General features: G+C 37.3%; 1 protein-coding gene across 1 annotated transcript in view; it reads left to right on the top strand.

Moving 5' to 3' along the window:
* The window catches only part of ABCA12 (ATP binding cassette subfamily A member 12), a 174,456-nt gene extending 150,303 nt beyond the window's left edge, over nucleotides 1-24,153 (top strand). The window contains exons 40-53 of the mRNA XM_027051488.2: nucleotides 2,275-2,329; nucleotides 2,920-3,097; nucleotides 5,015-5,130; nucleotides 7,109-7,268; nucleotides 8,399-8,652; nucleotides 10,468-10,672; nucleotides 11,808-11,917; nucleotides 12,198-12,339; nucleotides 13,541-13,675; nucleotides 15,574-15,677; nucleotides 17,102-17,194; nucleotides 18,267-18,372; nucleotides 21,075-21,212; nucleotides 22,964-24,153. Of these exons, the coding sequence (XP_026907289.1) occupies nucleotides 2,275-2,329; nucleotides 2,920-3,097; nucleotides 5,015-5,130; nucleotides 7,109-7,268; nucleotides 8,399-8,652; nucleotides 10,468-10,672; nucleotides 11,808-11,917; nucleotides 12,198-12,339; nucleotides 13,541-13,675; nucleotides 15,574-15,677; nucleotides 17,102-17,194; nucleotides 18,267-18,372; nucleotides 21,075-21,212; nucleotides 22,964-23,071 (1,904 nt within the window). The 3' untranslated portion in view covers nucleotides 23,072-24,153. The remainder of the gene's footprint in view (nucleotides 1-2,274; nucleotides 2,330-2,919; nucleotides 3,098-5,014; nucleotides 5,131-7,108; nucleotides 7,269-8,398; nucleotides 8,653-10,467; nucleotides 10,673-11,807; nucleotides 11,918-12,197; nucleotides 12,340-13,540; nucleotides 13,676-15,573; nucleotides 15,678-17,101; nucleotides 17,195-18,266; nucleotides 18,373-21,074; nucleotides 21,213-22,963) is intronic.
* The last annotated feature ends 1,571 nt before the right edge of the window (nucleotides 24,154-25,724 follow it).

Below are 25,724 nucleotides of genomic sequence, written 5' to 3'. Positions count from 1 at the left end.
TTTTCTCTTTTTTTAATATTTATTTTTGAGAGAGAGAGAGGGAGACACGATCTGAAGCAAGGTCCAGGCTCGGAGCTTTCAGCAAAGAGCCCATCGTGGGGCTCAAACCCACAAGTCAGATACTCAACTGACTGAGCCACCCAGGCCCCCCTTAACTTCTCTTATATAGACTCATGAAAGTGGTCGCTTTCCACCCTCTGTGGGAGGAGTTTGATTTTCTTCAGAGAAGAAATCATGTCACCTTAAAATACTTTCATTGTCTTGTAATGCACATATGGGATCTGCCATGGTAATATTGTCTTTAAAAATCAACTCAATTACTCTCCGGCCACCTCCCTCCCCCTATGACACTAGCTGTTTTAAAGCATGTTTGTTGAATTCTGCATTAATTAGGATTTTGCTTTAGCTATAAAATTGATTTTCTTTGAATTCTAACATGCTAGTAAAAATCTTTTAATTAGTTTTCCTTTGCTATGTCAATAACTATTATTTTCATGTGGTTCCCTCTAGTGGTTAATTTAACATGAAAATTCTGTTTTCTTCTCAAACAGTAAAGGTTTGCTTGTTTCCCCTAACAATTGTTCTACAATGAGGCTCTTTTCCAAACATACGGACATATTGTTCCCTCTACCCTCCTGTTTGTTCTGACCCTTTAGTGCATTCGTAGTAATGATCAATGGAAAGCACCTGGTTTTAGATGTATGCCCATAGAGACAACAGAAACAGACAATATGTTATTTTTAATGTATATTATATATGGGGGAAATAATTGAAATTTTAAGGTTCAATATGATGTAATAAGTATTCATTGACTAATCACTGTAGTCAGGATATTATGCTGGATGCGGTAGAACCCACAGAGAATATTTTTATACGTCCTCAACCCTAATGCATTTACTTGATATTTCTGCTAAAAATATCTATGAAACACTTAGTTTGGCAGCATTTTTCATAGTGGAGTAAACGCATTTGCAAAGATTCCTCTAGTGAAATAATGTAGTTCTTGATTCTGAAATACAAGAAAGAAATAAAAGAAATGTTTTTCCCCTGCCTATATTTAAGTAGGGCACCAAGGAAAACTGAATCTCAGTAAAAAGAGAGACTGTTAATTTACACAAAAGATAAGAAAAGTGCATTCCCCCAATGATGTGATTAAAGTTACAGGCCAAATTGATTATTATTGGTAGTTTCTTTGTTTTGCTTTAATTACATTTTTTTCTTTAACATGTAACAATTGCAGAATTCAACCTCAAAATATGTTACATTCTACTCAACAAAAATTATAAATTTAAGTTAATGGAGGGAATATAACTTTAGAATAATTTATATTTGGCTGCTGTGAAAGGGTCTTAATATCCTGATATAATAAACATATACTACATGAGCAGTAAGTGAGAAAGTTGTTGCTCAGCTTATGACTCTAATAAAACAAATATTTAAGAGACAGCCTCACTGCCATCCCCTACCGTTCTTTTCCAAAGTTACTCAGACAGTATAGACTTTGTCTTCACACTGTAGTCCCTTGGGAAACTTTTGCCAGCCCATTTTTGACTATGACTAATGATCATCCTCTGATAAGCAGAGAAAAGAATCTTGTTTCTAACTCAGAAACTATAACTGATTATGGGAGATCCCAATAATTTAGGACTGTATTGGAATTAAGTGACTACTTTCCTGGCACCAGCTAGTTTCTCTGAATTCTCTTGGATCTTTATGTCTCAATGAAAACCCGTCAGAGATGACTGAAGCTCTCAAGCCTTACCCTAGTAGATAAAGTTCTAGAAAAATAGACGTCTTGGAGGTAGTGAAAGAGGAAGGATCTTCTCAGGTTACAGTATTTTCCCAACCTGGCCGACAGAATGATAAAGAGGGATGAGGGGGGTCAGTGTTCTTTAGGAGATCCTCATATAATTGGTCTAAAACACCAATGTAGTAAGTGCCGCTGAAATACAAATGTGCATGATTAGATGGGGAGAAGAAATGGAAAATGTAATAGAGGGGAAATGCCATATAAGAAATGGAAATTCTTGTCCCTTCCCCCAAAATTCCATACACAATGGGAAAAAACATTTTTTAAATTTTTATGTGAATGCCACCAATTGTGTGGCATTGATGAGATTAGTTGGCGGGGGGGGGGATAATTTTCCTTTAAAATACTATCCCCAAAGCAAAATTATAGCATAAGGAGGAAAGCGTTATGCATTATTCATCCAAAAATTGGTATTTCTGAATAACTGAATATCTACTAATGAACAGAACTGTCTCTTCTTTAAGGCATCATCATGTATAGTCATCCTTATCCAGGAGTGCAAGACCAAGAACAAGCCACGTAAGTGGAAATATCTGGTATGACTACATTACTCCTTGGCATAGTGAAGCCTCTGAATAAAGTACTGTAATTGGAAATCACAGTTGTATCTGAGTGAATGTCAATCTAGAAGAGCTGTTAATACAAGTCACTGACTGGGATAAAAGGAAGTTTCTGAAAAGTCTGTGCAGTGGGGTTGCCAAGTGAGCTTGCTGGCTGTAGAGTCAGAATCTGCTGCTTTTATAAGTCAAGTACGTAAGTGCTTCATCATTTCAATTTCCCTGCATAGCATTTAAGTACTATTTCTGTGCTCAAGGACTATATATTCCTTGCATACACCCAGTAACCCTTAGAGACCGAGGTGGGCTTTTTTCTTTTTTTTTTTTTTGATCAAATATCCCTAGTCAATTCAGATGCACTAGAGCTATATTTATCCAGGGTCATAGCCAAGTCATGTAGAAGATATTATCTGGCTGCCTTGCAGGAAGACTTATTTGTGTCACAGCCAAGTCGTATACTGTTTTGTTGATGGTTTTAGTCATGAATCTTTCTGAAAGGAAAAGAGTTCTAAAAACTTATGTATGCTCTCCTCTCCCTATTGCTCACTACAGAATGAGCAGCTTAATCGATATTTTAGTGGCACTCTCCATCCTGATGGGCTATTCTGTCACCACCGCCAGCTTTGTCACCTATGTTGTAAGGGAGCATCAGACCAAAGCCAAGCAGCTGCAGCACATTTCAGGCATCAGTGTGACTTGCTACTGGGCCACAAACTTCATTTATGACATGGTGAGTAGCTTGCAGGAAAGACAGGATTGATTGGGGTAGAAGACACCACTTTTATATACAGGATTTATTCATGCCTACCTTGTTAAAATTATCACTGCAAGTCAGTAAATTAAGAAAAAAATAATTTGGGGGCGCCTGGGTGGCTCAGTTGGTTGAGTATACGACTTTGGCGCAGGTCATGATCTCACAGTTTGTGAATTCAAGCACTGTGTTGTGCTGACAGATCAGAGCTGGAGCCTGCTTCAGATTCTGTCTCCCTCTATCTCTGCCCCTGCCCTGCCCATGCTCTGTCTCTCTCTGTCTCTCAAAAATAAATAAACATTAAAAAAGAAAAAAGAAAAAAATAATTTGCATCAGACTTACAGTCACCCGATAATTAGAGGAAAGAGCCACCTCCCCTCGTCTCTGTGGTCTGAGGACCCACCGATATCAGATTCCCCTGGACATTTATTAAAATGCAGATTCCTGGCCCCCTCCAGACCTACTAGTTCTATACCTTGGGAGTGGAACCCAGAGAATATACATTTTAAACAAAATCCTCCAAGTTATTTTATGCATAATAAGGTTTGAGAGCCACTACTGTGGAAAAATAGAAAGCAAAATAGCCTTGCCGAATGGTACCAAATACTAATGGTAAAAACTTTGAAGTAGCAGTCCCTGATGAATGACACATTAGAGGAGATTAGTAGGGATAATAAAGGATGAATATCATTGACAGCTCTCTCATTTGCATAAAATGGTCCCCAAATTCAGATGGTTTTTCTTGACTCCAAATGCGCCAGTATTGGCCAAAAGCCCAGGATGTGGTATGCATTTGCCTGGTGATTATGGCAGAATTGTCTGAGTTGCTGTATAGATCATTGGCTTGAAGAGCTAGAGGGTAATTATCTGCATATCCACTTTGTTAATGTATCCAGTGAGGTCTGAAATGCCTTTGTTGAAGAAGTCAAATCTAAAAGAATGGTAATGACTCCTCTGGACTTAATAGGAGTTTTAATGTCAAGAGAGCTCAAAGTACACACTTCTGCAAAGGGCTACTTACTACTCAGATTCCATTGTCATATATCTGGTGCTCATCCCAATTTAGGAGATTCCTCTCCCTTCCAGATTAAATTACCATCTCTTTCATAGTGTGCATCTTGCTGCAGCCTGTACAGCATTTACTATTTCTATTTGCCAATAAAACACTGAGTTCTTTGTTCATATACACATTCCAAGAATGTGTAGAACCTGCCACCCCACTGTTTTACGCAGAGTGGCTCACACCGATAACCAGGCCTTCGAAATCAGCCACCTGAGAGAGTTCCAGCATTCAAAATGAAATCAATACTTTGAAGACTGCATCTAATACCAAGATACCTGACTGTCTTATCTTTCTCACTGAACCTCTGTCACAAAGTGATCCCCAGTCTCAAAGCCTGGAGGCAGGAACACCAGGGACTCCATGTACATCTATAAAGATGGTGACTGGCTTGACCTCATATTACAGGAGACAAATTCTAGAGTGAAATCAATGTAAAATAAGCTGAACTTACAAACAACAGGAACATAAATAAAAATTCATTCCTTCACATACTTCAAGGTTAAGTTGTTATCATTTTAACTAGATGGGCAATTGATGTTTTGGGGAAACTATTTGCCATATATATATTTTAAATTTTTTTAAACGTTTATTTATTTTTGAGAGAGAGAGAGGGAGAAACAGAGTGTGAGTTGGGGAGGGACAGAGAGAGAGGGAGACAGAGAACCAAAACAGGCTCCACACTTTGAGCTGTCAGCACAGAGCCCAGCGCTGGGCTTGAACCCATGAACCATGAGATCATGACCTGAGCCAAAGTTGAACACTTAACCGACTGAGCCACCCATGAGCCCCAAATATTTACCATGTATTAAGCATTGTTTTACATATTCCCATAGGTCTTCTACTTGGTGCCTGTAGCATTTTCAATTGGTGTCATTGCAATTTTCAAATTACCTGCCTTCTACAGTGAAAACAACTTAGGTGCCGTATCCCTCCTACTTCTACTGTTTGGGTAAGCTGCAGTGAAAAAAGAATTAACAGAACTGAGTGTTCTGAGGCACAAACAGAAACTAAATCTCATTAGCTAATTTACAATTGTCTTGGGGTTTCAGTAGCCATGAGTGATGACTAACAACACATTATACTTGCTAGTCCACAGTTTGTACAGTACAGTACTTCTGAAAATGAATGTTGTCATTATTAATAGTAATATCTAACATTAATGAGTACTTACTAGGTACCAAGTGTCATGATTGGCAATCTACACATGTAATATAAGCTACATAAAAATGGATGTTTCAGAATGATCATAAAAATTTACATACATGTGTGGATTTGTGTATTGACAAATTATGAGTATATATCACATTGTAAGGTATGTATCCTCATGTATATTTTATTTATATTTTTATGGATGTTTAACACACACACACAAGTATTATTTCTGTATTGGGGCTATACAGGTAGTATGGGTTGATATAATCAGTGCTTAGCATAGCAGTTCTTTCTGCCCTGAATGCATGGGCAGTAGCCATTGACATAGCAGTGTAGCAGATGAAGGTTTACATTGCCTCCGGTTCTTCATCATTACCCCAAAGGTTGCTCAAGTGTTTGCTTACAGCAGGACATCCAGCTTCTGAGCTTTGTCTTTCTGCTAAGTTAGCTTACCATAATGTCATTACTTTTCTTTAACTTTAAATTATAAGATTTATATTGATTAAACTCTTATTTCTGAGAGCAAAAAAAAAAAAGTTTCTTGGATTTGATGACAGCATCTCTAAAAGGAATTCATTTGTAGTTGTGATGATATAGAACTACTCAAGTTTCCTTAAAAGAGAAGCTTCTTACTGTCACTTTTTTAAAAATTATTGACTATTTTATTTAGTTTTTAAATTGACTATTTTATTTTTTTATTATTTTTTTTAATATGAAATTTATTGTCAAATTGGTTTCCATACAACACCCAGTGCTCATCCCAACAGGTGCCCTCCTCAATACATGTTGAGAGGTACCTACCCTCAGTAGTACCTACCCTCAGTTTGTTCTCAGTTTTGTTTTTTTTTTTATTTTAATTTTTTTTTTAATGTTTGTTTATTTTTGAGACAGAGAGAGACAGAGCATGAATGGGGGAGGGGCAGAGAGAGAGGGAGACACAGAATCAGAAGCAGGCTCCAGGCTCTGAGCCATCAGCCCAGAGCCTGACGCGGGGCTCGAACTCACGGACCGCGAGATTGTGACCTGAGCTGAAGTCGGACACTCAACCGACTGAGCCACCCAGGCGCCCCTGTTCTCAGTTTTTAAGAGTCTCTTATGCTTTGGCTCTCTCCCTCTCTAACCTCTTTTTTTTCCCCTCCCCCATGGACTTCTGTTAAGTTTCTCAGGCTCCACATACGAGTGAAAACATATGGTATCTGTCTCTCTCTATATGACTTATTTCACTTAGTATAACACTCTCCAGTTCCATCCACATTGCTACAAGGGGCCATATTTCATTCTTTCTCATTGCCATGTAGTATTCCATTGTGTATATAAACCACAATTTCTTTATCCATTCATCAGTTGATGGACATTTAGGCTCTTTCCATAATTTGGCTATTGTTGAGAGTGCTGCTATAAACATTGGGGTACAAGTGCCCCTATGCATCAGCACTCCTGTATCCTTTGGGTCAATTCCTAGCAGTGCTATTGCTGGGTCATAGGGTAGGTCTATTTTTAATTTTTTGAGGAACCTCCACACTGATTTCCAGAGCGGCTGCACCAGTTTGCATTCCCACCAACAGTGCAAGAGTGTTCCCGTTTCTCCACGTCACTTTTTAAAAATCCAAAGAATTTGTCAAAAAAAGTTTTTATAATACAGAGATCTAGCTGTGAGGCGTAGTGACACATCCCTAATGTTTATTTTCACTTTGGAGCCCTATCAAAAGTTTTGTCTGTTTGTTAAAGGATAAGGATTAAGGCATAATTTTAATCCTTGTGTTATTAACATACAGGTATGCCACATTTTCTTGGATGTACTTACTGGCTGGGCTCTTCCATGAAACAGGGATGGCTTTTATCACTTACGTCTGCATCAACCTTTTCTTTGGCATCAATTCCATTGTCTCCCTGTCAGTGGTATACTTCCTTTCCAAGGAAAAGCCCAATGATCCGGTAAGGTCCATTATTCGCCTGGTAAACTTCAATGAACGTATGAAATGTTTCAGTATGTTCAAGGTGAAAAGATTTTCTACATTTTGCATTCTCTAAATAGAAAAGAGGAATTTCAGTTAATTCTATTAAGTTTGATAGAAGAGAAACTACAGCCTTTTAAGATTCTTTTTAGTTTCCAAGTAGGTTAATGCCTATGATTATATTTACTCAATGTCAAAACTATTGGCATTTGAAAGGGTTCAAGTGGAGGTGAAATCAAATTATTGTGTACAACACTATAAAAATCATGAACCTATTGGTCCAGTGAAATTTTTATTCATTAAATGTTATATGGTAGGAACAAGGACAATGGCTCAGTTATGTGACTATTGGTTAAGGGTGGTTTTTTTTGTTGAACATTCATAGAGGACAAACCTGATATGTTCCCTTTCAAGCATGTATTAGATAGAGTCTACTTCATTGTGAGCATCAGTTCCCATTCAAAGCTGACAATTACAGTTAGTGAGAAGGGAAGCACGAACAGTGCTGGGCAATTGAACGAGAAAGAATGGAGAGGAAACTACGTGAACTGAGGAACAGACAAGCACACTCCAGGAGGAAGAAGACAATTCATGAGTTGCAAGTGGTTGGCCCAAGTGTGAATAACATGAAAATAAGCCATTTGCTCCTCATGTAGATAGGTTGTCTCTTCTTCATCTCAGTTCACCATTTAGCCCCTCTTCAAATAGGAATTACCTAAAGTTCTAAAACTTCACTGTACCAAATCCCTTCTTTACCTAGGCATGACCAAGACCCTGTACCAGACCCCAACATCCTGGCTATTTCTACACTTCTAGGATCTAAGGCAGGGCTAGAAGTGATTCTGTCTCCAGGGTTTGGCCTGATACCTCAGATCATCTCAAAAAGAAGATAAAGCTTTTCTGCTTATATTTTAGTAATAAATCTCCATGTTTTGGTTATAGTAAATATTTACATGTAAATTCAACACACATGGGAAATAATTGCCAATCTCGATAAACTTCTCCAGTTTTAATATTTGCCCACATCACATTTGTTCACATCAGTTTTAAATTTTTGTCAATTTGTCAGAAGTCTAACACTGAGTTTCATTTTTTTTTCTCTTATTTCAGACTTTAGAACTTATTTCTGAAACCCTCAAGCGTATTTTCCTGATTTTTCCACAATTCTGTTTTGGCTATGGTTTGATTGAACTTTCTCAACAACAGTCGGTCCTAGACTTTTTAAAAGCATATGGAGTGGAATACCCAAGTGAAACCTTTGAGATGGATAAACTAGGTGCCATGTTTGTGGCTTTGGTTTCTCAGGGCACCATGTTCTTTTTGTTGCGGCTCTTAATCAACGAATGGCTAATAAAGAAACTCAGGTAAATAAAAAGAAAACATCGTGTTTGACATGCATGATAGAACTCAATTCAAAATATTTAGGAAGGAACAATAGTCTGAACCTTTCTATTAGTAACGTGGAAATGTGCTAAAAAAACTTAAAAAAATTGTAACATAATTCACCACTCATTCCATTCAGTAAATAGTTATCACACGTCACTCTGTGTCTGCAAGTATTATTGTAGAGTGAGAGAATAAAATTAAAGAAGCACAGTTGTTAGCCTTAAAGAGATTAAGATTCAGTGGTGGAGAGAAAATGCATACATAAACAAAGGATGTAGTGTTTGAGTTGAGTTTAAAGGATGGCTAGAAAGTAGAAATGAAGAAAGAAGACTGAGTGAGTAGCATATTAGCAATGGGTTTGGAGAAGGTTGAATAAGGAGAAAATGGAATCTTAAATAAAAAGAAATATGCATACAATTGACCTGACTATTCCATTTCTAGGATTCTTTTCCTACAGATATGCTCACACATTTGCAGATTTATGAATGTATAAAGTTATCCATCATCGCAACGATTCTTAATAGCAAAAGAATGAAAACAGCCTAAATGTCCTTCATGGACTGGTTAAATAAATTATACAAATTTACATTTTTTCATAGGTAAACACTATGCAGGCATTAGAAAGACTGATACAGTTCTGTATGGAATATTTGGGATTACTACTAATACTTATTGAGTGAAAAATGCTAAATTCAAAACTTTGTGTGAAGTATATTATCATTTGAGTTAGAAAAGAACTATGATTTATACATACATATGCATATACTATCTCTCTATGGGTGCCCTGCTGAGGAGAGCTCTATAGAGTTGAAGGAAACTTACTTCTCACTATATATTCTTCAGTACCATTTTAATACATAGAGTGCATGTATCACCTATTGAAAAATAAAACTTAAGTTAATAGTAATAAAAATAATGACAAGAGCAAAGACCGAGAAAAAAATCTTAGCGTGTATTTGAGAAATGAGTAATACAATTTGATTAGAACGTAGAATAAAGGCAACGAAATAGTAGGAGCTCAAGCATGTGGCTGGAAGACTATGGAGTCTATTGGATACTTGGGTAGAGAGATTATTTGGACTTTTTCAACAAACAAATAATAGTCCAATAAGTGTTTTGACCAGAAAGCAACATGGTCAAACGGTGCTTTCGGAGATGTGATTCTGTGGAGTTCATACAGTTTAGAATGGAGGATCAGAGATATTGGAACAGTTAGAAATTCTTGAAGAATTTAGTGAGAAACAGTGAAAGCCTCTGATGGTAATAGAAATAGACAGAACATGATTGATGACTGGGTGTTCCAAGGCATTTCCAGTGTTAGGAGACTGACTACACGCGTAGCTTTTGTAATGGGGAAGATTCAAAGAAAACATCACAGTTAGAATCTCTGGGGATATCATTAAAAGAAACAGGGACATTGGGAAGAAGACCTGAATTGATTTGTTGGGTTTTTAAATTTTGTTTGGATTGGTTTGCTTTAGCATACATTAGGCAAGGTACTGATGTGGGTTTGAGACTGCTTTCAGGGCTGATAACCTTAATATATTGCCTAGATACTAAGTAAGACATTCACAGTAAACAGAACACAGAGGGACATTCATGTCACTGAATATGGTGAAGAGCATTTGTACTAATTCTTAACTTACTTAAGTAGCATAATGCATAACAAATCTGAAGCCTAGTGTGTGATTGCACACTTTCAGTGAAGTGAAAATTCATTAAAACATGTTGAAATTGAGCTGTGCCACTTTAAAATCATTGATGCAAAATCACTGGGTCTTTTTTTTTTTTAGACTCTTCTTTAGAAAATTTAGTTCGTCTCCTGTAGTGGAGACAATAGATGAAGATGAAGACGTCCGAGCTGAGAGATTAAGAGTGGAAAATGGCGCAAGTGAATTTGACCTGGTCCAGCTCCATCGTCTTACAAAGACCTACCAACTTATCCACAAAAAGATTATAGCTGTAAACAACATCAGCATTGGCATACCCGCTGGGGAGGTGAGGAACTTGCTCTGTTCCTAACTGTCCTTTATATTGGCATGTTAAGTCACAAAAATCTTTAAACTTTCCTATTTTTTTCTAGAAATGTAGAAGTCAACCTCTGAATATCTTGATGGATTCTGTGTATACAATGTACACATATCCGTCTGTTACTTACTCTCTAAGTCTTCCCTCTCGTCAGGGAGGATTCACCACACACCTAGTTCTAAGCCCCTGCCCATGCTACCTACTGTCCTCCCTGGGCTGGACTTTCAGTCAAGAAGCCCGTGCAGGGCGCTGTCTTCAACTTTCAGTTTTCAGCTCCCTGTGAAAGACAGCATGAAGAGATCTGTTGTCAGAAGCGAGATCCTAGGGGTGCCTGGGTGGCTCAGTGGGTTAAGCATCTGACTTGGGTGGTTAAACGTCTGACTTTGGCTCAGGTCATTATCTCACGGTTTGTGGGTTCAGGTGGTGCATTGAGCTCTCTGCTGTCTGTGTGGAGCCTGGAGCCTGCTTCAGATCCTCTGTCTCCTCTCTCGGCCCCACCTCTGCTCAAGCTCTCTCTCTACCTCTCTCAAAAATAAATAAGCATTAGAAAGTTGTTTTTAATAAAAAAAGAAGCAAGGTCCTAGAACTGCATTCATATTTATTCTTGCCATTTTTATAGAAGAAATATTAAGCCAGCTTTGAAAAGAAAGAGAAAATGTGGGCATTTCCCTTAGTTTTTTTGAGGACAGCTGCAAACCACATGCATCCAATCCATCCAACAGCATAAAGAAATTATTGCTTCAGTGGCTTATTCAGTAGTGATTTTGTGTGAATAATGTGAAACCTATAAATATAATTACTTTGTCAAGTTAGCATATCTTACTTATGGAATATTTTATCATGTCACGCAGATAATATAATATGTAAAACAAGTCCTGTGTATATATACAAATGTTCAGATGGTTAAAGGAAAAAAAAAGATATTTGTTGTAAAAGAGAAAGTTTTACCAAATGCCAGAAGAACACTACAATATCCATGAATAATTCCAGGAACTTATTTTTCTTTGGAATTTATTTCATCCAGGGAAAAAGAGGAAACAGGTGTAATAGTAACATGTCTGGTTTGGATTAAGATTTACATCTTTTTTTCCCTCTCCCAAACCAGTGCTTTGGCCTTCTTGGGGTGAATGGAGCAGGAAAGACAACTATCTTCAAGATGCTGACAGGAGACATAATTCCTTCAAGTGGAAACATTCTGATCAGAAATAAAACTGGGTATGGGAAACCATGGCTTCAACTTATCAAGCACAACATAATTAAAATGAACGCTTTGTTATTTTGTAGATATAGTATTACATCCCTAGGGGAGAAACAGCTATTTTGTTCCCTAATTTTTAAAACTTTATGTGTGTGATATGATGGTGGGGTTATTTTACCTCTTTTTATTAGAATCACACATCTCCATGACCAAAGTAGAGCTGCCTTCCCAACTTTTGGGGACTAGAAGGGACATACCTTTTGAAACCCCTCTGTATCTTCACTTCTCTCAATGCAGATCTCTGGGTCATGTTGACTCACACAGCTCATTAGTTGGATACTGCCCTCAGGAAGATGCCTTAGACGACCTGGTGTCAGTGGAAGAGCATTTGTATTTCTACGCGAGGATACATGGAATTCCAGAAAAAGATATTAAGGAAGTGAGTATGAGTGTGAAAAACTAGTTCATTTGAAAACCATTATTGTTTCAGCTCCCCCCGCCACAACCCCAACTCTCAAGACTAAGTTGACACCTGAAAAACTAGGGCATTTTCCTCCTGTCACTGACAGTTTAGGCAGTCTTAGCTTAATTTTGCACATCATATATACACCTATGAACTCAGCTTCAGAAGCTCCTTGACCTGTGCTTGTTCAGTTACCTTTCAAGAACTATCAAGTAAAGGATCACACTTGCCTTAGGCTCTGGCTTGAGCATGGGTTGGTCTGCACATCCTTTAGTCTTTAGATAAGTTTTGAAACATGCAATTCCCTGCAAACTGCCCACATAAAATAGAATAGCTTCCACTTTGATTTTTTAAATGTGGTCTTGTGCTTCATGGCAATCATTTGCCTTTTTAATGGAATGACTAACCCTTAGGGCAGTCTCTCCTCTATTTCTGCAACCCCAAGGACCTGTGGAAATCCTCCTAGGATTCCTCTATTTACCAGAGCTGTTTAACAACAGAAATAGCCTCAGGAACCCATGATTCCTAAGTTAATGTGCTAAAGTTTTGATACTGGGTCAGTTTTAAATAGACAAGAAGCCTTTGTGACAACTTGCTCCCCCAGTAAGAAGAAAGAACAGTGAGGACAGTCAATGAGAAACCTGCCTTGTGAAGGGTCATGTTCTGTTTTAGCTCTTTTAAGTTTTGTAAAGAAATCCTGCAGAAAGTACAATCTGCAACTGTAAACACACACACATACACAGGGGAAAATCTCATTTGAAAATGAGCCTCCACAGAATCGTTTTCATCTCTTTAAATAATTTTCATTTGTAGGTGGACCTTTAAAAGTAAAGATAGGGCACCTGGGTGGCTCAGTCAGTTAAGCCTCCACTCTGGGTTTCGGGTCAGGTCATGATCTCCCACAGCTTCATGGGTTGGAGCCCTGCATCGGGTTCTGTGCTGGCAGCACGGAGCCTGCTTGGGATTCTCTCTCTCCCTCCCTCTCTGCCCTCCCCAACTCATGCTATCTGTGTCTCTCTCAAAATAAAGAAATAAACTTTAAAAATTAATTTAAAAAAAGTAAGAATAAAATCTATGCTGGTTTAAATGTTTGAATTTTTTTCAGGTATGTATTTCTTCATTATAGAACTTTCTTTCATAAGCATCTTTTCCTCTAACTCCTGTTTTCCACCCACAGACTGTTCATAAACTCCTTAGGAGACTTCACCTGATGCCCTACAAGGACAGGGCTACCTCACTGTGCAGTTACGGCACAAAAAGAAAATTATCCACCGCACTGGCCTTGATAGGGAAACCTTCCATTTTGCTGCTGGTAAGAGGACTGTTGTGGAAAAGGCTACTACATAATTAGAGTCACATGTCCAGTAGTATGTGCAACATGTTACTATCGTTGTTGCCATAAACCTTTGGTGAAGTCTCACAATGTGCTGGTTATTTTGCAAAACACTTTACATATGCTGTCTCCTTAAGGGAATTTATGTCAGCAAAGAGCTATGGCTCAGTCTGTTTCAGAAGAGACACTTGTCATGGGAACAGGAAGTAGCCAAACCAAATTCAGGATATGCTAATGAGGAAGTAAAGTTACAAAATATGGGAGAATTTGATTACCCATTATTGAAGAAATCTGTTCTGTTAGTAACTCGTCAGATGAACCAACATATTTTCCAACTTCTACTAAAGAGGAGAGACACATTTTAGGGCAACATGTTGTGCTAAAATTTCATTTCCTCGTAACTTAAAAATACACGTTACCTAGTTTGGGATGTGATTGACAATATGCCTTCCTATTCTGTTTGAATTTTTTGGAGGCAAGAGATGCACTTCACATTTATAGTTCGGTTAGGAGCTGGAAAATTAAATTCGTCACCTGGAAATACAAAGTTCACGTAGAGGTGACGTGGCATCCTGCTTGCTCTTCGCACCAAACATTGTGGAGGTGTTTATTACCGAGAAATGAACTTGTCCTTATTTTGGAAGCTCCCCTTCATTCAAGGAGCTCCAAACTTCACAAGAGCTTTAACGATATGCAATACGAATTCAGTTACAAATCACCACGTTATTCTGGGGATTCAGTCAGACAGAGAACCAAATCGTTTAAACTGCCCAGCGAGAGTGATACACAACCTACCTTTCTATAATACCAGAAGCTTATAGCACATTACCTCCCTGCCAATTGATGCTTATGGTGGAATTTTATTGTCTAAGTGTCCCCTAAATTAAACAAAACAATCCTTAGGTACCCCTGTGAAATAATGGATGTAAATTACTTTAAAACATTTGAAAGTGCTATGCAAAGGTTATATATTAATGAGCTGAACTGAAATACAGGCTGTGAGAGAAAGCTATTATATTTTCTTCCATATGCATCGGCCATCTATGCTATCATCTTCAAAAACAGGGGCAATGAGAAGATATCCTTTACTGTTTGCCCAAATCAATATCCATTCCTTTCTTTAGCCTCTTACTATAAACACAAGCCTCAGATGATCCTATGTGGATGTTTTCCACTGCAAATTCATATTTTTAATTATTACCTAATCTTGACCTAGAACTTGCTAATTTAATCGTCTCTTAGGATCTAGTATTCTTTGTTTAGGTCATTCATTTTTGTACATTTTGCATCTTACGTCTGAACAATTTTTCAAAACATTTATTTTAAATATGATTTATATTTTCTACTTGACAATTTCTACAAATCTTATTTTAATTTCCCTAAAGAGTATTAAATTTCAATTAGTAGCATAGAATTTAAAATCTACCTCAAACATATTAACTGGAAAATCAGGTTGTGTTCTCTGTGCGACACATGCCGTATTATTCCTCATGCCACAATTCTGCTATCAGGAGCAAGATAGCAATCTTGTTGATGTAGCTTCAAATATACATGTGACAATGTAGTATTAAATGCAGAAACTCTGCTTTGTCAGTAATTGAACCAGATTTTTTTTCCCAAAGAAATATGAGACAAGTGTAAAGTAACAGGGTGTCAACTTCACTGAGGCACTTTTTAAAACAGATTGACAATTTTAAATGGTTAATTTTGAGCTTTCTGACAGCAGCAGAAAGAAACCTATTAAGTACAAAACAAGTTAGTCACAGGACTTCGCAAAGTGATTTCTGTTCTAGGCAAATGAGACGCAGTGATTCATGTAAAGGACCTCATCAAATATTAATTAATTTGATAAATCTTCCCTGTAACTTTCTATTAAGGATGAGCCGAGCTCTGGGATGGACCCTAAGTCAAAACGGCACCTGTGGAGGATCATTTCAGAAGAAGTGCAGAATAAATGTTCCGTCATCCTCACGTCTCACAGGTAAACTGAGTGGGGGGAACACTGAAGTCGTTGACAGCATTTTAGGATGAGAGATGGGAAGAGGTATTCCTATGTAATGTATATTAGTGATGAATTGCCACAACCAAATAAAGTATTTTATGTTTATGGTCACGGGCGAGTCAGGCAGGTTTCATGTGAGAATCCAGCTCCTGTGGCCAGTAGGACAGTCTTTCTAAAAATAAATTTCTCTCAAATTGAGAGGGACTTATGACTCTCTTAATTTGACTAGGACTCCTTATTGCCTATCACATAAAGTTCAACATCCTCAGCCATAGTATACAAGGCCTTTTGTTGTCTGGCTTCATCTAAATTTCCGGTTTATTTTTATTTTTTTTTTCTCCTATGACACCCTCTCCTCTCAGTCAATCTGAATGACTAGTGGTTCCACATACACTCACTGCCTTCCTTATCACCACACCCTCTCTCTGGCTGTGCTTTCTACCTGAAACTGTCTTTTCACAAAATCAAAATTCTTTTTTTTTAATGTTTGTTTATTTATTTTGAGAGAAAGAAAGAGAGAGCACATGCATGAGTGGGAGAGGAGCAGAGGGAGAGGGAGAGAGAGAATCCCAAGTAGACTACATATTGTCAGCCTGGAGCCGGACTCGGGGCTCGATCCCACGAACCGTGAGATCATGACCTGAGCTGAAATCAAGAGTCAGATGCCCAACTGACTGAGCCACCCAAGTGCCGCCAAAAATACAAATTCTAATCTCCCAGTCCTCCTCCATGAAATAGACCTTTCCAATCAAGGAAATAAAAATGCTGCTGAAGCATTTTATCTGTGCCTTTTTTATAAGGTTAGCCATGTATTAAAGTGATCTCTTCCCTGCAATTCTCATAGTAGGAAAGTTCTAGATTAGTTTATAATTAAGAGACTTTTTCATATTCTAGCTATGCCCCATACACTATGTGTTCTGAAACCAGTCTTTTCATTACCATTCACTTTTGTAGGAATTGGAGAGGATCTCTACCAGTTAACACAGTTCTAGAAATGAGAGATTATATAATCAAGTATAGGTTAACTAGTTATAAATAAAAAAGCATAAAAGTCAACTGAATATGGAATATGAAACATGAAAAAAGCTCAGGATTATTTTGGAAACATTTCTCAGGAAATGTAGGTCTTGAGCCTAAGCTTAAAAGAGGTTGAAAGAAATGCTGCATTTGATGAGAGGGCATTCCAGGTGAGAGAGATAGCTTGAAGCTGGAGAATAAAGAGTAATAAACCCTATGTGAAGACATTTAATTTATATTTTAAAATGTATTTTGTGTGTCCTTCAAGGGAAAAGACATCTTAAGGAACTAAAATAGTATTTCCAAGGTGCCATAATGAAACAGCTCAGCTTATGCTTATGAGCACTTCTCTGTGCCCAGAATTCTGATGTGATTCTGTCTTTCAGCATGGAAGAATGTGAGGCTCTCTGTACCAGGTTGGCCATTATGGTGAATGGAAGGTTCCAGTGCATTGGATCTTTGCAGCATATAAAGAGCAGGTGAAGAACAATGGCATTGTTTGACATTTGATGTGGGGAAGTACATCTAACAGTACTGTCCTTACTTTGTAGGATTACTCAGCAGCCTATCCTGTAATGAGTAGTAAAACTGGAAAGAAAAAGTTGATCATCAGTTCACCTTAAAGTTAAATTATCTTACCAAAGGTCTTAAAATTATCTTACTTAGGTCTTAAAAACAACTACGACAAAAATAACTCTCAGAAGGCAGTTTCTAAGAGTTTACTCAAGAAGAAATTAGACCTTCCCAAGTACATGAAGGCATAGATTTTTATCTAACGTGTTCATTTTCCATTTGCACAGGCTTTCAGTAAACTATTTAACATTTTTACTGCATTCAAAACGTTTAATCAAGAATACACTGGGGAAACGTGCATAAATATCATATGACCAAATTAAAATTAAATTAAAATTTTATATTTGCCAGAATGCATATGCACTTACACGTATTCATGTTAATCTCCAAACTTCAGGGTGTTAACTTTATAATTTTATTTGTACAACTTGGTTTTCTTATAAGATAGCATTAACCAAGGTAAGCAAAAAAGGGCAAAAGATGCCATATACATTGTTCCCAGAGTCTGTTGTGACTTGTTTATAAAGTCTATATTTGGGCAAACAGTTAGCTAGCATATTGATTTATTATTCATTTTTAAAACCTCAATAACTTTAATGCTCACTTTTGACACCAAATCTCCAAAGACTTGCCCTTTAAGACCTGTCTGCTTTAAATTAGAAAGTATTTAACCCCAGATATTGACATCAATTGCCAATTCATCCATGTCAAAGAAAGCCAAGATTTTATGTTTTCTTTCTAATGCAGCTTTTGTCCAAGGAGTGTGACTTTGGATAGTGGTAGAACTAAATAAAAAATAATGGCAGTGCACTATTTCCAGTTGCAACATACCCTGAACTTTTATGGCAAAATGACAGTCTTTATATAAGTAAAGGGGCTATCATGGTCAGCTTGGGTCCTGTTTCATTACCTAGAATTCCAGGGGAGCTATTTCAGCGAAATGTAACTCATATCACATTCCACACTTTTTCTTTCTAGGTTTGGAAGAGGATTTACTGTCAAGGTTCACTTGAAGAATACCAAAGTGAGCATGGAGGCCCTCACAAGGTTTATGCAACTGTACTTTCCAAAAACATACTTAAAAGTAAGTAAGAAATTGTCCTACCTCTTAGTCTTGACTGGTTTTGGTAGTCATAATCTCATACGGATGTTTGCCTTTTTTAAGTTGACTGTGGCTTTACTATTAATACACTTATTAGTTCAAGATAACATAAGACACTCTGAAACATATTTACTATGAACAAATAGAATCCTCAAATTAATTATATAATTTTGTAGCTATTTAAAAGTAATGTAGTCCTGGGGCAACTGGCTGGCTCATTCTGTGGAGCATGTCAGTCTTGATCTCAGGTTTATTACTTCAAGCCCCACATTGGGTGTAGACAGCTTGCATTAACATAAGCGCATACATACATACATAAAATGTAGTCCATATATATATATATATATATATATATATATATCTTCATTTATTTGTTTCTCACAGAGGCTTTATGACCATACTATTAGTTTTTAAGTTGTATACACAGAGTTTACTAGTTATATATGTTAAGGGACTGAGGGAAGACAGATATTATATGACCAAGAACATTTCTTCTTAGAAAAAAAACAATTACAAAGTTCCAGAATGTCACAGCTGGAAAAGATTATCTTCTTTGTTCCTCTCATTTGGAAAATAAGCCCACAATGATTTGAACTGCTTGGAAATCAAGTTCTTAAGTCCCACACTAGTTGAAACATTATTCAATTAATCTCATGTTATATATACATACCCACAGGATGGACAGGCACAGATATATGTGTATGTATCTCATATAGTACATATTTAAATAAATGCACATGACAAAACAGCTATCCTTATAACATCTTTGATGTGTAGGTAGTTTGTACAAGATGTAGTTATAGCCAGTGTTTTTAATAGAAATCAGGTGTGTAAAGGTGGAAAGAAATGGTGAAAGATGGACCAAAATCCAGCTCTCCCTGTGTGACTTCCAGCAAGACATTTAAAGTCTCTGAACCTCATTTTTCTCCTTTGTGAAATAGGCATAATGACATCTACTTCACAGAATTGGTGCGAGAAATAAATGATAAAATGTGCACAAAGCTACTTCATAAACTGTAAGGCCCCATAGTAATGTGACATGATTGTAGATAGTAAAATAGAGTGCATTTTTTAAAATAATTCTTTATCTCTATAAAATACCTTTGCCTGGACCTCCCAAACCTTGGCTAACTTCTTCAGGAAACAATGGCTTTTACGATTCTTATCAAAGTCTATTTTCAACCATCTAAATTAAAATCAAATTTAAAAATTAAAGGACACTTTGCACAAATCACGTTGGTCATAGTGCTTTTCCTTTTGGTGAATTTCTGAGTTGAAATCTGTGTTTATTCACTGAGTGATGAGATTACATTCACCCTGGTCTGTTCCTTGTGGGGCCGGGGCTACAAAAAGCAAATGCAGTGATCACAAAAGTCTCATTTCTTTCTAAACAGACCATTCTTTATGAGTATGTGGTGGTTTCTAGATCTCTAGAAGGGAAATAGCAAAAGCAACATTTTGGGAATAAAAATAAGTAAGATAGCCTGATTGTGGTAACAGGCGTGATGCATGCACAGGTTAATAAGAGGGGGTAGGCAGTGAGCACAGGAGTGAGAAGAGGAGGGGTTTCCAGTAACATGTCTTGAATACCAGGTGAAATACACAGTCATGATCCATATAGGTTGCAGGGGTAGATTCTTGATCAAATAGTGCTTAGGAAAGATTATCCTAGCTGCTTTGTGCCAGAATGTATGAATGTATGCAGTTTCCAGGCCACAGAAGAGGCTGTAACAGTTGCTTAGATATGGAGTGGGGAACATCAAGTTAATAACATTGATGGTGCAAATAGAGAGGAAAGGTTTAAATTTAAGAGTCATTGTAGAGGAAAAATAAAAAGGATATGCTGACTATTAAATATGTAGAAAAGCAAAATGTTAAAGATGCTCCAAGAAAACAAGAATAGATTATAAGTAGATGGTGATACTATGGACTAATGAAGAAATTGAAAAGAATTTCCAGGTGAGTTAAGAAAGAATGTGGCATATTTGAAAGAGATTTTTCATATGCAATGCTTTTGAAATCTAGCATCTTTAGCCAATATAAATTGAAGTTAATCCACAGCCTTTTAGAACAATTCTAACATTATAACAAAACAAAACAAAAAAATTCTAAACGTGATCCCTGAAAAAAGCCTTAATGTGAGCTGAGCATAATCTGACCTCTAATATACCATTTCATAGAGCACCTAGGTGGCTCAGTCAGTTAAGCATCCGACCTTGGCTCAGGTCTTGATCTCACGGTTAATGGGTTCAAGCCCTGTGTTGGACTCTGTGCTGACAGTTTGGAGCCTGGAGCCTGCTTCAGATTCTGTGTCTCCCTCTCTCTCTGCTCCTCCCTGGCTCGTACTCTGTCTCTCAAAAATAAACAAACATTAAAAAAGTATTTAAAATACCATTTCACAGTATTTTTTCTAGGCAAGACTGTGATGACTTTATAAGTGCATAGGAATGTAGACTACTTTGGAATATTCATTAGGTTTGTAATTTGTTTCTTCTTTGACATTCATAAAACTTTTCATCTCTTTGCAGGTTGTTAGTTTCAAAATACAGCCATCACTTTATACTGTTGCATCATTGTCAATGGAATGCATTTCAGTATTTTCCTTAGCTCTTGGTCAAGTTATGTCTAGTCAACTCAGTATGACCTGACATTGCAGAATAAATTGTTTCCCTCGGTTTCCACAGGATCAGCACCTCAGCATGCTAGAATACCATGTGCCTGTCACGGCAGGAGGAGTGGCAAACATTTTTGATCTGCTAGAAACCAACAAGACTGCTTTAAATATCACAAATTTCTTAGTGAGTCAAACGACCCTGGAAGAGGTAAGCTGGATACCACTATCCAAGTGCATAATGTCACATAGTAATTATTACACATTCTGGTTATTTCTTTTTAATACCATTCAGTTTGTTTTTAATTGAAGCAGTATTTAAGCTTACACCTGAAAAACTTAGCTTAATTTATTTCTTTTTTAAAAAATGTTAATCTTTTAGAGAGAAAGAAAGAGAGATGGCACGAGTCGGGGAGTGGTAGAGAGAAGGGAACAGAGAATCCCAAGCAGGCTCCACACCATCAGCACAGAGACCCACATGGGCCTCGATCCCACCACAGTGAGATCATGACCTGAGCCGAAATCTAGAGTCAGATGCTTAACTGACTGAGCCACCCAGGCACCCCAGCTTAATTTAACTCTACCTACTTTTTGGGATGTTCAAAAAAAGTGTGAAAAGCATGAACTATTTTTTAATGGAGAAAAGAAGACGTTTCCTTACTATAAGACACTTATATCCATTAGGTTATATGAGTATGTAAAGCAACAAAGTGGTATTTTCACCTATAAAACAAATAGATGTTAACACTTTCCTTACTTTATCCTTGATAAGTTTCTGTCTTTTTCCCCCTTTTCAGTAGGTTTCTTAAATAACATTTCTATTGACTGGCTTCCGGGGTTAGCACAGCATAAAGAGAATTTGGTATCAGACCTTTAGATCTCCTAGAATCATGCAACCAAAGTGGTAAATGTAGAATTTTTTGTTTTACTCATATCATCTCTTAATTTCTTTGTATTCAGTAACTAGAGCCTTTGTGGTCATTCTTCACCATCTCTGTGTGGTGTTAATTTCGTACAGCTCTACCAAGCTGATATATAGAACAGTTCATTGCATCTACCTTCACAACGGGTCTGAACATTAAGCCTCAGGGGCCTCAGAGTGTTGCATTTTATGGAAAAATTTTTATGGGGCCTTCAGGAAATTATGGCTTTACTGACCCAGAAAATTTAGCCTTTGACTTATAATCAACTACCATGACCATGTCAGACACAAAATATCAATAGTTTCTGGAGGAATCTATGACTAACAGACTTAATGATTTTAAACCAAGTAATAAAAGTCTGCCTGTTAAATACTGGCTTACTAGGGCACCTGAGTGGCCCAGTCAGTTAAGCGTCTGACTTCAGCTCAGGTCATGATTTCACAGTTCTGAGTTCAAGCCCTGCGTCCAGCTCTGTGCTGACATTTCAGAGCCTGGAGCCTGCTTCAGATTCTGTGTCTCCCTCTGTCTCTCTGCCCCTCCCCCTGCTCACGCTCTGCCTCTCTCAAAAATAAACAAACGTTAAAAAAAAAAATTAAATAACTGGCTTACTGAACATAAAGTTAATGTGGGCTTTCTTTACAAATTTTGTTTTAGTATATTAACCCTTGAAACTAGTGAAATTTCTCTCAACATCATCTCATAAACATTTGATAATGGTTTGGCTTGGGTTCCTGTATTATTCTTGATAGAGATGTTAATGTAGATCATATAAATACAGATATGTTGTTATAGATACTCAACTATAGCTTTAGATTTATATTATGATTATAGTTGTAGATATGGGTTTTATTTTCAAAGCCCAGTTAAATTTGAGTATGTAAAAGGACTACTAGTGAGAGTGTGTATATATGTGTGGACATGTCCGTAAACTATCTAGTTTTCTTATTTTCTCTTTCACTCTGTGTGTGTGTGTGCATTAACCTTATTTCTTCCTTTGGCTTACCAAGCAGTAATGGCTTTATTTCCCTTGAAAAATCAGGTTTTCATCAACTTTGCCAAAGATCAAAAGTCCTATGAAAGTGCTGATGCCAGTAGCCAAGGCTCCACCATAAGTGTTGACTCCCAGGATGACCGGATGGAATCTTAGTACCTCCAGCAAAGCCAATCTCAGCAAGTGGCCTGTGGCTTCCTTTTAAGGAAGAGCCGCCGAAGATATTGCTTCCTCAAACTATCTTCGTTTTAAAGTATTATACTGTGTGGAAGGTACAATTGTGTAAGACTAGCAAGTAACTGTAAGTGGAAAGGTGGTTTTTTTGTTTTTTGTTTGTGTTTTGTTTTTTTTTTTAAGGTCAGTGAATGTTGTTGCTACTGAAATGAATTCCGGAACACTCACTACTGTGAGCGTGCTAATGTATGTGTTGGCGATGACTACGCGAGGTGAAACCGCTTGAAGATAAACGTCTTAATTTATTACTTTCAATAAAAAGCTGAAAAAGTGTGGTTATTACTAGGTGAAAAGTAAGAATGGAGCAGAAGAGTAAGATAGTTTGGGGTAGGTAGAATTAAGAGAACAAACAAAATAATTTATTTCCAGAAAATAACAGAATGAGAATCATCATTGGATACAGATTAATATTGGCAGTAAGCAGTGGGCACAATGTCTGCAAGGTATGTATGTCATTTTCAGTGCCTATAAATATATGGGGGTATACTAAACCCCAGAAAAGTGCCTTTCCACAAGAATGCCATAGGAGGGCAGTTTACCCTGGTGGTAAACAGAACTCAGATTTATTCCTGCTGGTCCTTAATACTTAAGGCCCTGGGCAGAGGAAGAGCTACTTGTCTTCAGGGGAAATGGGTGTGTCAGCTGAACAGACCCAAATCCTAGAAACTGATAGAAAATTCATGTGCTGCTGGCAGGCAACATTTTTTTAAGCTCTTACGGAAACCCTCATATTGTGGGTCTCTCTGCAAGAAACATTCCTGTGGAGAGAAAATGAATATGGAGATAATTTTCAGCTAATCACCCGGGCTGACCCAGAATCATGCGTATGGCTATATAAGATAGACTTCATAATAATGCCAAATTATATAGCCCTCGGGGAAGGTGTTTTATGTAACAATTGTGTGTGTGTGTGTGTGTGTGTGTGTGTGTGTGTACACATTTGCCAGCTTTGGCACAATTGTATCGGTTTCAAAAACCAATAAACTCAAAGTTAAAAAAAAAATTTCATGAAGCCATTTCATTTGTTAGGGAAGATTCTGGAAGCTAAAAATTGGAGTCATGTGGCCTACAAGGTCCCACGTGATCAGTCCATGCTTACCTCTCCACCTTCATCCCTTTCTTTCTCTTCTTCTTCTTTAGGGTATAGCCATGCTGGCCTCTTTTCAGTTTTTCCAATGTACCAAACTCTTTCCCATCTCCAGACCCCCTACTCTAAATGCTCTTCCCTCCTTGTCTCTAGACTATGCTAATAGTCTTGAGACATGCTATTCTTTCTCAGAGAAGCTTTCCTTTTCTACTTCCTCAGTTTAAATCCAGTCCCTCTGTTTTAATACTGTACTTTATTATACTTCCTACTTTTCTGTCAGAGCATGCATCCTAATTTGTAATATACCCAGACTAAAAATACACATCTTAACAGATGGCAACAGAATTTCTCTTAGGATAGAAAAACACTGTATTGAGTATAATATATACATAAGCCTTTTGGAGTAGAAGTTGTAACTCTGAGAACATGGATATCTTCAGAAGCCCAAATGACAAAAAAAGGTGGTCAGGCTCCATGAAAGAATAAAAGGATTTGTTTATTGTTCACTGTGTTTGTTATTGTGGTGATGGCAGTTGGTCGGTTAGCTGGTTGGTTGCTTCTGAGCGATGGTAGGAAGGGAAGCAAAGGGCAAAGAAAGGAGTGGAGGAAGGAGAAAGCAGGGAAAGCTGAGTCTTAAAGAGATGAAAGTCCAGTGAGAAGGTGAAGTGATAGAATGGACTTTTAAAACCATGAATATCCAAATAATGTTTTCACATTCATTTGCTGTACAAACCATGCTACAGACTCTCCTCATGACTGCTAAATCTTCATTAAAGTCAGCCACACTTACAAATAGAGGTCTGGTAAAAACTGAGGATAGAATGGGTTGATGTTCTCTTGGAAAGAGGTGCAGAACAGAATCCAAAAATACATTAGAAAAAACATTCACCACTATCAAGTGGGATTTATTGTATGGATGCAAGGGTGGTTCAATATTCACAAATCAATTAACATGATATATCAATAAGAGAAAGGATAAAGACGATATGATAATTTCAATAGATGCAGAAAAAGCATTTGAGAAAGTACAACATCCATTCATGATAAAAGCTCTCAACAAGGTAGGTTTAGAGGCAACATACCTCAACATAATAAAAGCTATGAAAATCCCACAGTGACCATCATCTTCAATGGGGAAAAACTAAGAGCTTTCCTCCGAAAGTCATGAAGAAGTCAAGGATGTCCACTGTCAGCACTTTTATTCAACATAGTACTAGAAGTCCTAGCCACAGCAATCAGGCAGGAAAAAGAAATAAAAGCATGCAAATTGGTAAGGAAGAAGTAAAATTTTCACTATTTGCAGATAACGTGATACTATATACATAGAAAACCTGACAGACTCCACCCCAAAACTACTAGAACTGATAAATGAATTCAGTAAAGTATATAATACAAAGTCAATGTGTAGAAACTTGTTGCATGTCTATACACTAATAATGAAGCAGTATAAAGAGAAATTAAAACAATCCCATTTAAAATTGCACTAAA

This window comes from Acinonyx jubatus, chromosome C1, assembly GCF_027475565.1.
Source record: "Acinonyx jubatus isolate Ajub_Pintada_27869175 chromosome C1, VMU_Ajub_asm_v1.0, whole genome shotgun sequence".
Lineage (NCBI taxonomy): Eukaryota > Metazoa > Chordata > Mammalia > Carnivora > Felidae > Acinonyx > Acinonyx jubatus.
The sequence above is the reverse complement of the archived record's forward strand: the minus strand, read 5'-3'. Positions and strand labels throughout refer to the sequence as shown.